At 44.4% G+C, this 16,132-nt stretch overlaps 1 protein-coding gene across 5 annotated transcripts in view; it reads right to left on the bottom strand.

Moving 5' to 3' along the window:
- The window catches only part of LOC137329207 (PH and SEC7 domain-containing protein 3-like), a 333,226-nt gene that overhangs the window by 161,613 nt on the left and 155,481 nt on the right, over nt 1-16,132 (bottom strand). For 4 of the 5 annotated variants that reach the window (XM_067994400.1, XM_067994401.1, XM_067994402.1 and 1 more), the window contains exon 3: nt 4,894-5,851. In XM_067994400.1, coding sequence (XP_067850501.1) covers nt 4,894-5,851 — 958 coding nt within the window. Of the gene's footprint in view, nt 1-4,893; nt 5,852-9,879; nt 10,039-16,132 lie in introns of those variants that run through there. The other variant, XM_067994404.1, reaches the window with a different exon arrangement.

The raw sequence follows: 16,132 nt of genomic DNA, 5'->3' as shown, positions 1-16,132 counted from the left end.
TAATGCAGGAAATGCGGCAGCCAATTTGCACACAGCAAGGTCCCACAAACAGCAATGTGATAATGACCAGATAATCTGAAGGGCAATAACTCTATACAGCCCAAGTCCAAGACGTGAATAGTGATCTGATTGCAGGGGATGCTCATTCAACACCATTCTCTCACACAGGATACAAGAAAAAAAATTTGCCCATAGGCAATCCTTCTCTCATGCTCTCCCTGTTGCAAACTTTCTTGTCTCTAACCATGTTGATAGAAGTGTTCCTCTCAACTTAACCACCTTCCTCCGAGACTCCAAATACATTGTCCCAAGTGGTTCTCCTCCCTGTTGAAATTAACACATCGCAATGTCTCTTACTCATTCCCAGGCTCTCAGGACTGTGCAACTCTTTCCCACCCTTTCACCTACGACCTACAGGTTTGCAAAGCTCAAGCTCGACATTCCAAATCATCACAACCTGATTTATCACATCCTCTGTCCCATTCAACTTTGGCAGGACTCTGCACTATGGCCTTTGACCTTAACTTAGGGTATCTTAATCAAAAAGTACAATGTCCCCGACTACTGTGCAAAGTACTGACTCTCGTTATTGTACATAGTAAAGCGCTGATACTTGCTCCCGCACAAAGAATCGTAGACGTTTTGGTACTGAAGGTGGCCAGGTAAAGCCCCAACTGTTACTGTACACACGGTAAAGCCCCAACTGTTACTGTACACACGGTAAAGCCCCAACTGTTACTGTACACACGGTAAAGCCCCAACTGTTACTGTACACACGGTAAAGCCCCAACTGTTACTGTACACACGGTAAAGCCCCAACTGTTACTGTACACACGGTAAAGCCCCAACTGTTACTGTACACACGGTAAAGCCCCAACTGTTACTGTACACACGGTAAAGCCCCAACTGTTACTGTACACACGGTAAAGCCCCAACTGTTACTGTACACACGGTAAAGCCCCGACTGTTACTGTACACACGGTAAAGCCCCAACTGTTACTGTACACACGGTAAAGCCCTGATTCTCTTACTGTACATGGTAAAGCCCCAACTGTTACTGTACACACGGTAAAGCCCCGACTGTTACTGTACACGGTAAAGCCCCGATTCTCTTACTGTACACGGTAAAGCCCAAATTGTTACTATGAACATGGTAAAGCCGATTGTTACTGTACACACAGTAAAGCCGATTCTGTTACAGTACACACAGTAAAGCCGATTCCGTTAGTGCACACAGTAAAGCCCTGATTCTTACTGTACACACAATAAAGCCCTGAATCTGTTAACGTACACACAATAAAGCCGATTCTATTACTGTACACACAATAAAGCCCTGATTCTGTTAATATACATAGTAAAGCCCTGATTCTATTGCTGTATGCACAATAAAGCCCTGATTCTATTACTGTATGAACAATAAAGCCCTGATTCTATTACTGTATGCACAATAAAGCCCTGATTCTATTACTGTATGCACAATAAAGCCCTGATTCTGTTCATGTACACATAATAAAGCCGATTCTATTACTGTACACACAATAAAACCGATTCTGTTAATATACATAGTAAAGCCCTGATTCTATTACTGTATGCACAATAAAGCCCTGATTCTATTACTGTATGCACAATAAAGCCCTGATTCTATTACTGTATGCACAATAAAGCCCTGATTCTATTACTGTATGCACAATAAAGCCCTGATTCTATTACTGTATGCACAATAAAGCCCTGATTCTATTACTGTATGCACAATAAAGCCCTGATTCTATTACTGTATGCACAATAAAGCCCTGATTCGATTACTGTACACACAATAAAGCCCTGATTCTATTACTGTATGCACAATAAAGCTCTGATTCTATTACTGTATGCACAATAAAGCCCTGATTCTATTACTGTATGCACAATAAAGCCCTGATTCTATTACTGTATGCACAATAAAGCTGATTCTATTACTGTATGCACAATAAAGCCCTGATTCTGTTAATGTACATAGTAAAGCTCTGATTCTATTACTGTATGCACAATAAAGCCCTGCTTCTATTACTGTATGCACAATAGAGCTGATTCTACTACTGTATGCACAATAAAGCCCTGATTCTGTTAATGTACATAGTAAAGCCCTGATTCTATTACTGTATGCACAATAAAGCTCTGATTCTATTACTGTATGCACAATAAAGCTCTGATTCTATTACTATATGCACAATAAAGCTGATTCTACTACTGTATGCACAATAAAGCCCTGATTCTATTACTGTATGCACAATAAAGCCCTGATTCTATTACTGTATGCACAATAAAGCTGATTCTATTACTGTATGCACAATAAAGCCCTGATTCTATTACTGTATGCACAATAAAGCTGATTCTACTACTGTATGCACAATAAAGCCCTGATTCTATTACTGTATGCACAATAAAGCCCTGATTCTATTACTGTATGCACAATAAAGCTCTGATTCTATTACTGTATGCACAATAAAGCCCTGATTCTATTACTGTATGCACAATAAAGCTGATTCTATTACTGTACGCACAATAAAGCCCTGATTCTATTACTGTATGCACAATAAAGCCCTGATTCTATTACTGTATGCACAATAAAGCCCTGATTCTATTACTGTATGCACAATAAAGCCCTGATTCTATTACTGTATGCACAATAAAACCCTGATTCTGTTAATGTACACACAATAAAGCTCTGATTCTGTTAATGTACATAGTAAAGCTCTGATTCTATTACTGTATGCACAATAAAGCCCTGCTTCTATTACTGTATGCACAATAGAGCTGATTCTGCTACTGTATGCACAATAAAGCCCTGATTCTGTTAATGTACATAGTAAAGCCCTGATTCTATTACTGTATGCACAATAAAGCTCTGATTCTATTACTGTATGCACAATAAAGCTCTGATTCTATTACTATATGCACAATAAAGCTGATTCTACTACTGTATGCACAATAAAGCCCTGATTCTATTACTGTATGCACAATAAAGCCCTGATTCTATTACTGTATGCACAATAAAGCTGATTCTATTACTGTATGCACAATAAAGCCCTGATTCTATTACTGTATGCACAATAAAGCTCTGATTCTATTACTGTATGCACAATAAAGCCCTGATTCTATTACTGTATGCACAATAAAGCCCTGATTCTATTACTGTATGCACAATAAAGCCCTGATTCTATTACTGTATGCACAATAAAGCCCTGATTCTATTACTGTGCACAATAAAGCCCTGATTCTATTACTGTACACAATAAAGCCCTGATTCTATTACTGTACACAATAAAGCTCTGATTCTATTACTATATGCACAATAAAGCCCTGATTCTATTACTGTATGCACAATAAAGCCCTGATTCTATTACTGTACGCACAATAAAGCCCTGATTCTATTACTGTACACACAATAAAGCCCTGATTCTATTACTGTACACACAATAAAGCCCTGATTCTATTACTGTATGCACAATAAAGCCCTGATTCTATTACTGTATGCACAATAAAGCCCTGATTCTATTACTGTACACACAATAAAGCCCTGATTCTATTACTGTATGCACAATAAAGCCCTGATTCTATTACTGTATGCACAATAAAGCCCTGATTCTATTACTGTACACACAATAAAGCCCTGATTCTATTACTGTATGCACAATAAAGCCCTGATTCTATTACTGTACACACAATAAAGCCCTGATTCTATTACTGTACACACAATAAAGCCCTGATTCTATTACTGTATGCACAATAAAGCCCTGATTCTATTACTGTACGCACAATAAAGCCCTGATTCTATTACTGTATGCACAATAAAGCTCTGATTCTATTACTGTATGCACAACAAAGCCCTGATTCTATTACTGTATGCACAATAAAGCCCTGATTCTATTACTGTATGCACAATAAAACCCTGATTCTATTACTGTATGCACAATAAAGCCCTGATTCTATTACTGTATGCACAATAAAGCCCTGATTCTATTACTGTATGCACAATAAAGCTGATTCTATTACTGTACGCACAATAAAGCCCTGATTCTATTACTGTATGCACAATAAAGCCCTGATTCTATTACTGTATGCACAATAAAGCCCTGATTCTATTACTGTATGCACAATAAAGCCCTGATTCTATTACTGTATGCACAATAAAACCCTGATTCTGTTAATGTACACACAATAAAGCTCTGATTCTGTTATTGTATACATGGTAAAGCCCTGATTCTCCTGTCATTGTACACACAGTAGAGCCCTGATTGTTATTGTAGATACAGTAAAGCACTATTTGTTCACTGTAAAGTACCCTATTTGCTTCTTGGTGATTCACATCACGTGGTACAGAACGGAAAGATCCGTGAGGTTGGCTTAACTTGGTATGGGCGCTATAGTTGAGCTCAACAATGAGAGGAATACATGGCCTGGATTCTCACTGCTAATTGCTATCCAGTGATCTCGGCTGGAAAGTGCTGGTGTGACATCCGGGCCAGTTTTGGTTATGATGGCTCAAATGGTGGAATAGCTACCAGCACCCTAGCACAAAACAATATCTTTCGGGCAGGAGGAGAGAAGCAGAAAACACAAGCTTCTCCTGTTCCTGTACTACCACAAGGCAATGGCTTCCGTCACTGTATCTCCTACCACAGTGAGCTTATGGAAATGGGTAAATTATTAACTGATGCTAACAGTCGAAACGGGTGACTGATCTTGAAGTAGCTGCTCAACTAACGTGAACTAAATCAGCAGAACTGAGACAAGTTTTACATCTTTTGTTTCTATCACACAACGTCAAGCTCCTTTAATTCACTGCAGTCTGTCGTAACCATACATTTAAATGCAATCCAATAGATTAGTAACGGTAAATGGCAATAGAATTACTTTTCTGATTTGTTTCCCATGGAAGTTTCAGGCGTTATACTCTGTTCGCTTTCTCTCGCGCTCACAAAGACCTCGTCGTCGTCATCACTCCTGATTTCTGAATGAACAGCAGTTAAAGGCGTCTTCTTCTCGCTATCCCTGAAAGCTGCATTCGCCTCCTCGTTTTTAAAATGGGACTCTCGCCCCACGTCCCTTTTGCTTGCAAAGTCCAGCTCTGGGCCCGGTTCCATCATCTCCCCGCGTTCAGTCACCAGGACAGGTGACATCTCGCTGTCCTTTGCCAGCTGCTTATCTTTGCCTCTTTCCATCTGGGCTGCTCCCATGTGCCCCTCTGCTTGAGGGAGCGCCTGGGCGCTTCCCTCTTCGACCACAACAAGCGCGATGTCTTTGTGCGCCAACGACGGAGTCTGCATCTTTTCCTTGTCGCCGGCAGCGAGTTCCTCCCTTCCCCTTTCATCTGCCAGTCCTTTGAAGAGATCGTTCTCTCCAACAGCCGTCGGCCCTTTCCCCAACTGCAGCAGCTCTGCTTGCTGGTTCTGCAAGGCCGAGAACATGGCCGCCGTTGTGACCCGTGTCGTGCTCACGAGTACCTGTGCAAACCCTCTTAAGCCTGTCGTCGGCGCAAGAGCCTCAGGTTTGACTTCTTCCACGGAATCACTTAAACTCTCTTCATCGACGTCAGTCGCTGTGTGCCCACCGTCTGAATCTGGCACCATTAGCACCATACTGCCTGAAATGCCAGAGCATCCTGGTCTGGATTCGCACGAGGCCGTGCGCTTGACACTCCCAAGGTCCTGCGGCCCTGCGATCTGGTCCGACTCCCACACCAAAGATTCCAAACCAGACACTGACGGCACCCAGATTCTCCCGTGGACCCCGTCAGCCGCCTCTACGGGCCTCTGCTCCGTGAGAGACCTGGTGCTCATGCACCTTTCCTCTCCTGAAGATTGGAAGCAACCTGCAGGGAAACAAGAGGGAAATGAAAGGTCACTTTAAACTCGCCACCTATCGAACAGTTTTTATGTTACATCGAGGCTACAACACAGAAACAGGCCATTCGGCCCAACTGGTCCATGCTGGCATTTATGCTCGACACGAGCCTCCTCCCACCCCTCTTCCACTAACCCTATCAGCATATCCTTCTATTCCTTTCTCCCTCATGTGTATATCTAGCTTCGCCTTAAATGCATCTAAGCTACTGGCCTCAGCTACTCCTTGTGGTAGCACGTTCCACATTCTTACCACTCTTTGGGTAGAGAAATTTTTCCTGAATTCCTTATTGGATTTATTAGTGACTATCTTATATTCATGACCTCTGGTTTTGGACTCCCCCACAAGTGGAAACATTTTCTCCACATCTGCTCTATCAAACCCTTTCATAATCTCTAAGGGTTCAATCAGGTCACCCTTCAGCCTTATCTTTTGTAGAGGAAAGAGCCCCAGCCTGTTCAACCTTTCCTGATAAGAATATCCTCTCAGTTCTTCTACCAGTTGTTCTGCATTCAGCATTACTGGACAACTCAATGACTTTTTGGAGAGGTTACAAAAATTGCCGTAAACAGCAAGAGCAAATTGTAGTGTCAAGGAAAACATACATCAGCTGACAGTAATTTAAATTAATGGGCTCTACCAACACCATTTGAACCCCGAGAGTCAATGAGAATGACTTGTACATTCCAGTTGTATTTTATTCTTCCACAGAAACGGAATGTGCTAAAAATCGATTTCTGCTTCAATAGCTCAATGAGTGTCAGCCGTGGCTCAGTGGTGGCACTTTCGCCTCTGAGACAGAAGGTCCTAATTCAAGCCCCAATCCAGAGATTTGAGCACGTAATCTGGGCTGGCACTTCATTGCAGCACTGAGGATGGACGTAAAAGATCCCATGGCACAATTTCGAAGAACACGGGGGTTCTCCCCGGTGTCCTGGCCAATACTTATCCCTCATCCAACATCAGAAAAAATATTATCTGGTCATAATCGCATCGCTGTTTGTGGGATCTTGCTGTGCGCAAGTTGGCTGCCACGTTTCCTACATTTCAAATTACTTCATTGGCTGTGGGACATAAAAGCCCTATATAAATGCAAGTTCTTTCTGCGTTGAACCAGTCAGGAAAGCCTGGTTTCGATCCCAGCCTGTGCTCAGTTAGCCTATCTCAGACAATAAGCAGTGCTACAACTGGCCTGCTTTTGAAAGGGGAAAACCAGCAAGGGTTTCCATAATTGATTGCCATCCAGTGACCCGTTGCTGCATGTATGTTTGGTGAAGATAGGATCAGACTTGGCTGTGATACACTGCAGTCAAATACCTGCCAATACTCTGTGCCAAGGCTCTCACATGAATAATGATGAGCTGGGCAAAATACTGGAGGGTGTTTGCCTCCCCCCCCGCCCCCACCGCCGGAGGAACAGTAGCCCATCAAAGATGCGAGCTGTTACGATCTGGAACACACTGCCTGAAAAGACGGTAGAAGCAGAGATCTGAGCACATAATCTTGGCTGGCCCTTCAGGGCGGGGGTTGAGGGTAACATATTAGCATGGACAGAGGATTGGTTAACGGACAGAAAACAGAGAGAATGGATAAACGGGTCATTTTCAGGCTGACAGGCTGTAAATAGTGGGGTACCGCAAGGTTCAGTGCTTGGGCCTCAGCTATTTACAATCTATATTAATGAAATGGATGAAGGGGCCGAGTGTAATGAATCCAAGTTTGCTGACTGTGAGGAGGACACAAAGAGTCTGCAAAGGGATATAGACAGGTTAAGTCAGTGGGCAAAAAGGTGGCAGATGGAGTATAATGTGGGGAAATGTGAGGTTGTTCACTTTGGTAGGAACAACAGAAAAACAGAATTTTTTTTAAATGGTGAGAAACTATTAAATGTTGGTGTTCAGAGAGACTTGGGTGTCCTCGTACAAGAAACACAAAAAGTTAGCATGCAGGTAAAGGAATCATTTAGGAAGGCAAATGGCATGTTGGCCTTTATTGCAAGGGGGTTGGAGTACAAGAGTAAGGAGGTCTTGCTACAATTATTCAGGGCTTTGGTGAGACCTCACCTGGAGTACTGCGTAAAGTTTTGGTCTCTTTATCCAAGGAAGGATATACTTGCCTTAGAGGCAGTGCAACAAACGTTTACTAGATTAATTCCTGGGATGAGAGGGTTGTTCTATGAGGAGAGATTGAGTAGAATGGGCCTATACTCTCTGGAGTTTAGAAGAATGAGAGGAGAGTGCACTGAAACATAAGATTCTGAGGGGGCTTGACAGGGTAGATGCCGAGAGGTTGTTTCCCCCTGGCTGGAGAGTCTAGAACTAGGGGGCATAGTCTCAGGATAAGGGGTCGGCCTTTCAAGACTGAGATGAGGAGGAATTTCTTCACTCAGAGGGTTGTGAATCTTTGGAATTCTCTACCCCAGAGGGCTGCGGATGCTGAGTCATTGAGCGTATTCAAGGCTGAAATAGATAGATTTTTGGACTCTAGGGGAGTCAAGGGATATGGGGATCAGGCGGAAAAGTGGAGTTGAGTTTGAAGATCAGCCATAATCTGATTAAATGGCGGAGCAGGCTCGTGGGGTCCACTCCTGCTTCTATTTCTTATGTAAGCAGATTCGATAGAGACTTTCAAAAGGGAATTGGATATATACTTGAAGGGAAAAAAATATGCAGGGCTACGGAAAAAGAGCAGGCGAGTGGGACTAATCGGATAGCTCTTTCCAAGAGCCGGCACAGACACGATGGGCCGAACGGCCTCCTTCTGTGCTGTATCATTCTATGATTCAGTGCCTTCCGGAGAGTGGGGGGGTGGGGGGATGGAAAGCAAAAAAGTGGCCGACGGAACAAAAATGCATGAGCCGCAGGACAGGGCAGGCAACACATGAAAGGAAGTCAGTTTACTGTACCTGTCGTGCATACCTTCCCCCTTCTAACTTTAACCCACGTTGCTCTTTCAGATGCTGACTTACCTACTGTACATTTCCAGATCAAACTGACGGACGTTGGTGCTGGAGAATGGTAGACTTTCAGGTCACATGACTACACTGCACATAGAAAGGCTAACTACAAAATAATAGCTTTACACATAGATTGTGATCAGTTATTTCCCATTCAAGGAGCCAAGTTAATACAATATTCACCATAAATATATTTATATTACTGTTACAGAGTCAATTGTTCATCTTCTGATCAATAAACTTGGGTGATAAAGTGTGAAATAAGGTCCGACCTTGTGACGTTCTATTGCCGATCAAAGGCACGGATGAAGTCCTTTGGGGACAGTGGACTAGAAATTCGATGACTCTGCATCCGTTTTACGGGCATAAAACGGGAGAAAAAGCATTCAATATGGCGGGCGCACACTGAGCCGGAAGTGCGCTACCCGCCATATTGGTATATGCATCGAAAGAGGCATCCAGGGCCTGTGCCAGAAACGGGCGTTAGCCCCTTTGCATATGCAAATAGGGCAGCCTAACGCCGGTTTATGGCCCCGTGTAAAATTGAGCTGCCTTTGAATGCAGCCGGCACCGGGCCTGCTGCGCACAGGAAAATCAAGTCCATGTGCGGCCTAACCAGCGGTGCTTAAAGGGACCGCTGCAGGCAGTCACCTGCCCCGGCCAAAAGTCCCTCTCGCCTGACTGCGATTGCCCTCCCCGAACCCTCCCGATGCGCTTGCCTGGTGCCGGGAACCGTTCCCCAGGCAGCCGCCTCCTGCCAAACACCAGGCCGTTTTGATCGAGAAGTCAGTTAAAAACGGCCGAGTCTCATTTGCTCCCGCTGCTGGACCGGCCAGCTCCCCCCTAGGCCCCGTTCCCACCCGGGAGTCAAAACCGACTGCCTGGTGTGGAGACAATGGAGCAAAGACAGAAGCAACATTTCAAGCTGTGTTTCCTCGTCACCTCTAATCCCCAAAGTCTATTTTCTGCTTTCTTTTAAAACAAAAAAAAGTTAGTTCTGGTCGTAATGTGGACCAGCAGGCAGAGCTGGGTAAACGTACCTGGGTCACATGCAGGCTGTGACTAGCGAGTAGCAGCAGAGTAAGACAGGTTGAGGGGGAGGAGAAGGTGACTGCACTTTGCTCCTTATGGTTTACACCCAGGTAAAGGAGCTGGAATTAACCCTGAACGGGAGCGTCTCTGGCAAACGGCAATCGGCCAGGGACAGAACAGCTGAACGTGTGTAATCAGCAGTCACGTGACGCGACGGGAGGCCTGATCAAAGGTCGCAGACTCTACGATACTTCCAGTCTCCTTCACTTTTCACAACCTCGCCCCAGTTACTTAAAACTGAAACTTCCTATCGGGCGCCAACATTCCATTCTCAAGGTCAACCAAACATAAACTTTTGCCAGGATTAACACTGCTTGGCACCCACAAAGTGATGAGACAGGAGTGCCAGTGTTTACAATAATCAGGAACTTTCCCCAAAGAGCCCTCGTTGTAAATATTTCTTATGACTTGAATGGTCATTTCTGTCATTCAATTGACCTTGAGGTCCTGATCTATATATTATCAAACGCACTGCTCGAAAGGGTGGTGGGAGCAAGATCAATAATTACTTTCTAAAGGGAACTGAATAAATGCTTGAAGGGGAAAAATTTGCAGGGCTACGGGGAAAGGGCAGGGGGAGTGGGACTAATCGAATAGCTCTATCAAAGAGCCAGCATAAGCACGATGGGCCGAACTGTCTTCTTTTGTGCTATATCATTGTGTGATTTTTTTGATTCTATTACTAGCTTTGCTCGTGGTGTTTTATAGCCTGTTTTTAGATGTTCCGGTCTGCCTTTCAGTAATAGGTCCTGTGGGCTATCTGAACCAGCGGACAGGATCTCTGGGGGTTAAGGAGGGACTGCTTGCTTGGTCACGAGGCCACGCACCTCCAGTACATCAGCTGCAGGCGGCTGAATATCTCACACCTAGGGTCTGTTGAATGTCAACGGTACTGTGGTAGCACTCTCGCCTCGGAGTCAGAAAGTTGGGATTTCAAGCCCCCTACTCCAGCGACTTGAGCACAAAATCCAGGCCGACACTTCAGCACAGTACTGAGGGAGTGCTGCAATGTCAGAGGTGCCGTCTTTCAATTAAGACGTTAAACTGAGACCCTGTCTGTCCTCTCAGGTGGACGTAAGCGATCCCTTGGCACTATTCTGAAAAAGAGCAAGGGTGTGTTCTCCCTAATGTTTATCCCTCAACCAATTTCACGAAGAGTGTAAAAGCGTTAAATGCACAAAACATGAACTGCAGGCAGAACAATATCTATTCACAGGAGGGCTCATTTAATTCCCAGCGGTATACAATGATGGGTTCGACTCATTCATTCCCTCTCCTTGTGGTCTCGTTGCGTTACACAGTCAGGTGAGTGTCGCTAGGTTCCCGGCCTCTGCAACACACAGCTGGCAGGTGTGCAAGGTCAGAGTGAGGTGACGGGAAACATCTGGTCTCTGCTCGGAGACCCCTCCCCCACGGACTTGGGGAACCGGGAGTTCCATCCCTGGGCATAGTAGCTTGTCGTGAAATAAAGCAAAACACTTGACTCTGAAATAAGATCCTGTTCCAAGGGATCTTCGTAATACATATGTGAACATATCACCCCTCACAGACCCTTATAAACAAGGTCATTTCATAATAAAGAAAATAAACTGAGGTTTTCGTCAATCTCAGTCAGACAAAAAATAAAATGAACGCTTACTTTTGTTCCCACATTAATTCATTTCACCAAACAATCCATTGATGTCTGTTTTTCTCTCTGCCTATTTGATGGACCCTGATCGTTCAGTTCTCTCTCTCTTCCTGTTGTCAGTGTCTGTATTTCCCCTTCCAGAAGGGCCCTGCGGCTTTCTGTTATTTTTTTTTAAATTCCCTCGTCTCCCTTTCGTGATCTGACTGATGCTATTAATTTGTTGTCTCAGCTTCAAATCCACTTTTAACCCTCTGAGCCCCAGCCTCCATTCTAGAGCTAATTATGAATCCTCGCCCCCCCAATTCCTCAGCCCTTACCTCCCAAATCTTTTTAAACCTTTCCCTGTCCTCCAATCGTACTCAAAATATTTGTCGCCATTTGCTTCTCAAAATAACTCCTTCCTAAAGTCACTTCTTCTGCACTGTAATGCTACCAGCTGGTCACAGTCTGCACTGCTTTTGTCACATAAATCACCTCAAAAAAGGTTACTAAGATAAAACAACTGTTTCCCATTCCACTGTACTTCGATATGCCGATTCTGCTGCATAAAAATATCCCACTAGGGGAATTTTAAAAAAATTAAAATTGCTTACTGGCTTTAGATTAATCCACAACCTCCAGTAAAAGCAAGGAGGAAATCATCGCTGGCACAGTTTTACACAACTTTCTACATGATCTTTCTACTCAAGTTTTAAATTGAAACAGATAACGTACCACAAAATCACACATGTTGATGTGCACACTTGAGCCCGCCACTAGCCAAGATTTCATTCAGTGCTGCCGAAAACAGTTAGAAACTAGCAAAAAAATCTAATACATTGACATTTTTACGACTGCACAGACTTCCTGTCACACTTTGCTCCTGCGTCCCGATTCTGCCCTGTTTTCAGACACCGAGGGAACACCTGCTTACTGATTGTGACTGGGTTATGCTGTGACGCCTGCTCTTATTACTTTCAAACAGCAGGTGGCGCTGCTGCCCACTTCCCTCGGCCTTCCCCACAAAGCCAGACCCTGCTCCAACTGCCTCCAAAAAGTTGCATTTTAAGCTTTGTGCCATCAAATTCATTATTACTTCAATATTAATTCACGGATTCCATTTCATTCACAGCAATCACGGCAGAACCATTAAGAACTTTATCCCATCTCGCCCTCTGCCTGGATTCCAGCCTCTCCATCCCACCACTTCTCCATTCCCTGTTTCTCCTCCATCTCCCCCTTTGCCGCCCCGCCATTTAATCTTTTTATTTTGCCATTCGCGGCCTACCAACTCCCCACGATTTTCTTTGCCACTCGGCCTGGCTTTGCCCTGGGCACTTGTGCCTCTGTACAACTTTCCCGCAGTCCCAATTTTTCTATCCCGCCTGCCCACCATTTCATTTTTATTCTGGCCGTCCCTGTCTCTCCACCCCCCCACCTTTTCTTTGCCACCTACTTGGCTCTATTTCTCCCTCTGCTGCGGCTCGAACCTTCCCTCTGCGCCACTGCTCGATTCTACCCTGACCTCTGCTCCTTATTGTCTCCCTCTCCCGCTGTCGTTTTATTTGTTTCCCCCTATCTGTTTGTGGCCTACTGCACCCCTAACATTTGCACACAAACAATCATCAGTTGACAAAATGAATCGGCAGTTCGCTACGGCATACAAATAACAACGGGTAGAAATCAGGCCCGAATAGGGAAACGCAGGAAAACAAGAGAGACGGTAAAAGAACAAACAGAAACAACAACCGTAAGAACACACAAAAAGGAACAAAGCTATAGACAATCGCACAAATTGCTGGAGAGGGACACAGAGATACCGAAACACATCAGTGTGACACTGTGATAGACATTGCAACAGTGACATCAGAGAGAGACAGACACAAGGCATACAGACAGAACTTGCTTTTATATAGCACGTCTAATGTCGTAAAACATCCCAAGCAGCTTCACAGCAGTGTTATCAAAGTTTTACACCAAGCCACATAAGGAGACGTTAGGACAGGTGACCAAAACCCTTGGTCAAAGAAGTAGGTTTTAAGGAGCGTCTTAAAGGAAAAGAGAGAGAGATAGGGAGGCGGAGAGGTTTAGGGAGGGAATTCCAGGGCTTTGGGCTTAGGCAGCTGAAGGCACGGCCGCCAATGGTGGAGCGAAGAAAATCAGGGATGCGCATGAGGCCAGAATTGGAGTAACGCAGAGATCTCAGGGGGTTGTAGGGATGGAGATGGTTACAGAGATAGGGAGGGACGAGGCCATGGAGGGATTTGAAAACAAAGATGAGAATTTTGCCAGATGTAGATCAGCGAGCACAGGGGTGATGGGTGAAAGGGACTTGGTGCGAGTTAGGATACCCTGCTGGAGTATCCAATATCCCAGCAGGGTTTTGAATGGGTTTAAGTTTACGGGTGGGTGCAAGGTAGGAGGCCAGCCAGGGGAGCATTGGAACAATCACAGGCACATAATAAAACATACACAAAAATTACAACTGAGACGAGTGACCACAAGCAATGCCACCGGACATTTACTCGTGATATATTAAAACTGTTGGACATAACACACGCTGCCTGTAAGCACTGCACTTACTTCCTGTCACACTTCACAAGTCACAGTGAGCATTGCTATGGCAAGGGGGGGCGGAATCTGCTTGTGACTTTAAAGTATCATTTAAAGAATAATTCTAGTCTCTCCATTATATAAACAAAATACACAAACTTAATTTGTTCTTGGGAAGTGGGCATCACTGGCAAGGCCGGCATTCATTGCCCATCTCTAGCTGCCCTTGAGAAGGTAGGGTGGGCCTTCTTCTTGAACTACTGCAGTTTGTGTGGTGTCGGTGCTCCCACAATGGCGTTAGGGAGGGAGTTCCAGGATTTTGACCCAGTGACAATAAAGGAACAGCGATATATGTCCAAGTCACGATAGTGTGTGACCTGGAGGGGAACTTGGAAGTGATGGTGTTCCCATGACATTGCTGCTCTTCCCCTTCTCAACGGTAGAGGGTGCAGGGAGAGAGGTGCTGTTGAAGTAACCTTGGTGAGTTGCTGCAGTGCATCTTGTAGATCACACATAATGCAGCCACAGTGCACCAGTGATCGAGGGGATGGATATTGACCATCGGTAATATCCAAAAAAAAATAAACTCACACTGTGCCCGAGACCTTATAAATTACTGTATTTTTCTCCAAATCCAGCTTCACAAATAAGCTACAACATCTGCTAAATAGCAGCATTTATTTAGTTTACAATATTTTATGTCATTCTTTTATCCCTATTTCCTTAGGGTCTTCCCAATGCCACATTCTCCAAGAAAAAACACAACACTCTCTGTAGCTAATAGATTTGACACAAATGACTTTGATTGAAGAATATAAAAGCTTATTGTAGATTAACACCATCACAGCATTCACAGGATGATAAGAAGGCGGCAAACCATAAAGTTATTGAAATGGCAGCTTTTAATTGTTCAATCAAAAGGCGTTAGCCTTGGCCCAGTGGTGGCACTCTTGCCTCTCGGGCAAAAAGGTCATGGGTTCAAGTCCCACTCTAAAGACTTCAGCACAAAATCTAGTCTCACACTTCATTGCTGTAGAGAGTGCCGCACTGTCAGAGGTGCCGTCTTTCAGATGAGACGTTAAACCAAGGTCCCGTCTGTCCTCTCAGGTGGACGTTTAAGACACCATGACACTATTGGAAGAGCAGGGGAGTTCTCCCCAGTGTCCTGGCTAATATTTGTCCCTCAACGAACATCACTAAAACAGATTATCTGGTCATTATCATATTGCTGTTTGTGGGATTTTGCTGGGCACATTTTTTCTGCCACGTTTCCTACATTACAACAGTGACTACACTTGAAAAATACTTCACTGGCTGTAAAGAGCTTTGGAACATCCTGAGGTTGTGAAAGGGGTTTTATAAATGCAAGTCTTCCTTTTTTTTTCTTTCAATCATTGCTATTTGCTAAAGGATATAATTTTGTCTTTGTAAGCAGATGCCATGGAGTCAGGTCAGGGGTTAAAACCAGTTACCGTAACGACAGTAGATAGTGCTACCTGAGACTGGTCAACCCCAAGTGCCAGGTGGAGGTTAAGTAACCCGGCCTCCTCCAGAAAGTGCCAATGGCGATGGGCGGATGAGCTTCTGGAGGAGGGAGGTGGGTTCCTTGATGGAGGAAACGCCGTCAAAAGGTGAATGAGCCAATCCTTGAATAAGCCATCGGCGTCCACAACCTGCAAATGTGACGCAGCCACAGTACGGAATAAGTCAACGAAAGAGCAACCATGGACTGTCCATTACACAACACCACAAGAGGTGCGTGGAGGACAGTCAGAGGAGTTCTGCCGATAGTCGACCGATGATGATGATGATGAAGCAGCTGCCATAACTGATCATTCATCGCATATCATTTAGCAAAATATGTCACAATAGCTCAGCATTGACTGTCTACTGTCTCTTTCACCAAGAGCATAAGGACATGTTAAGGCCAACTGAGCTTCACAGCACATCACTCGCATGTTAGAATTCCCTCATAAATTTGGCCATTTTGTCCTGAAAAAGAATTCATATGAGCCACATTACAACTTTATTTATTTTTT

The sequence above is a fragment of the Heptranchias perlo genome, chromosome 1 (assembly GCF_035084215.1).
Source record: "Heptranchias perlo isolate sHepPer1 chromosome 1, sHepPer1.hap1, whole genome shotgun sequence".
In the NCBI taxonomy this organism is placed as follows: Eukaryota; Metazoa; Chordata; class Chondrichthyes; order Hexanchiformes; family Hexanchidae; genus Heptranchias; species Heptranchias perlo.
This window is presented reverse-complemented; position numbering and strand designations above follow the sequence as displayed.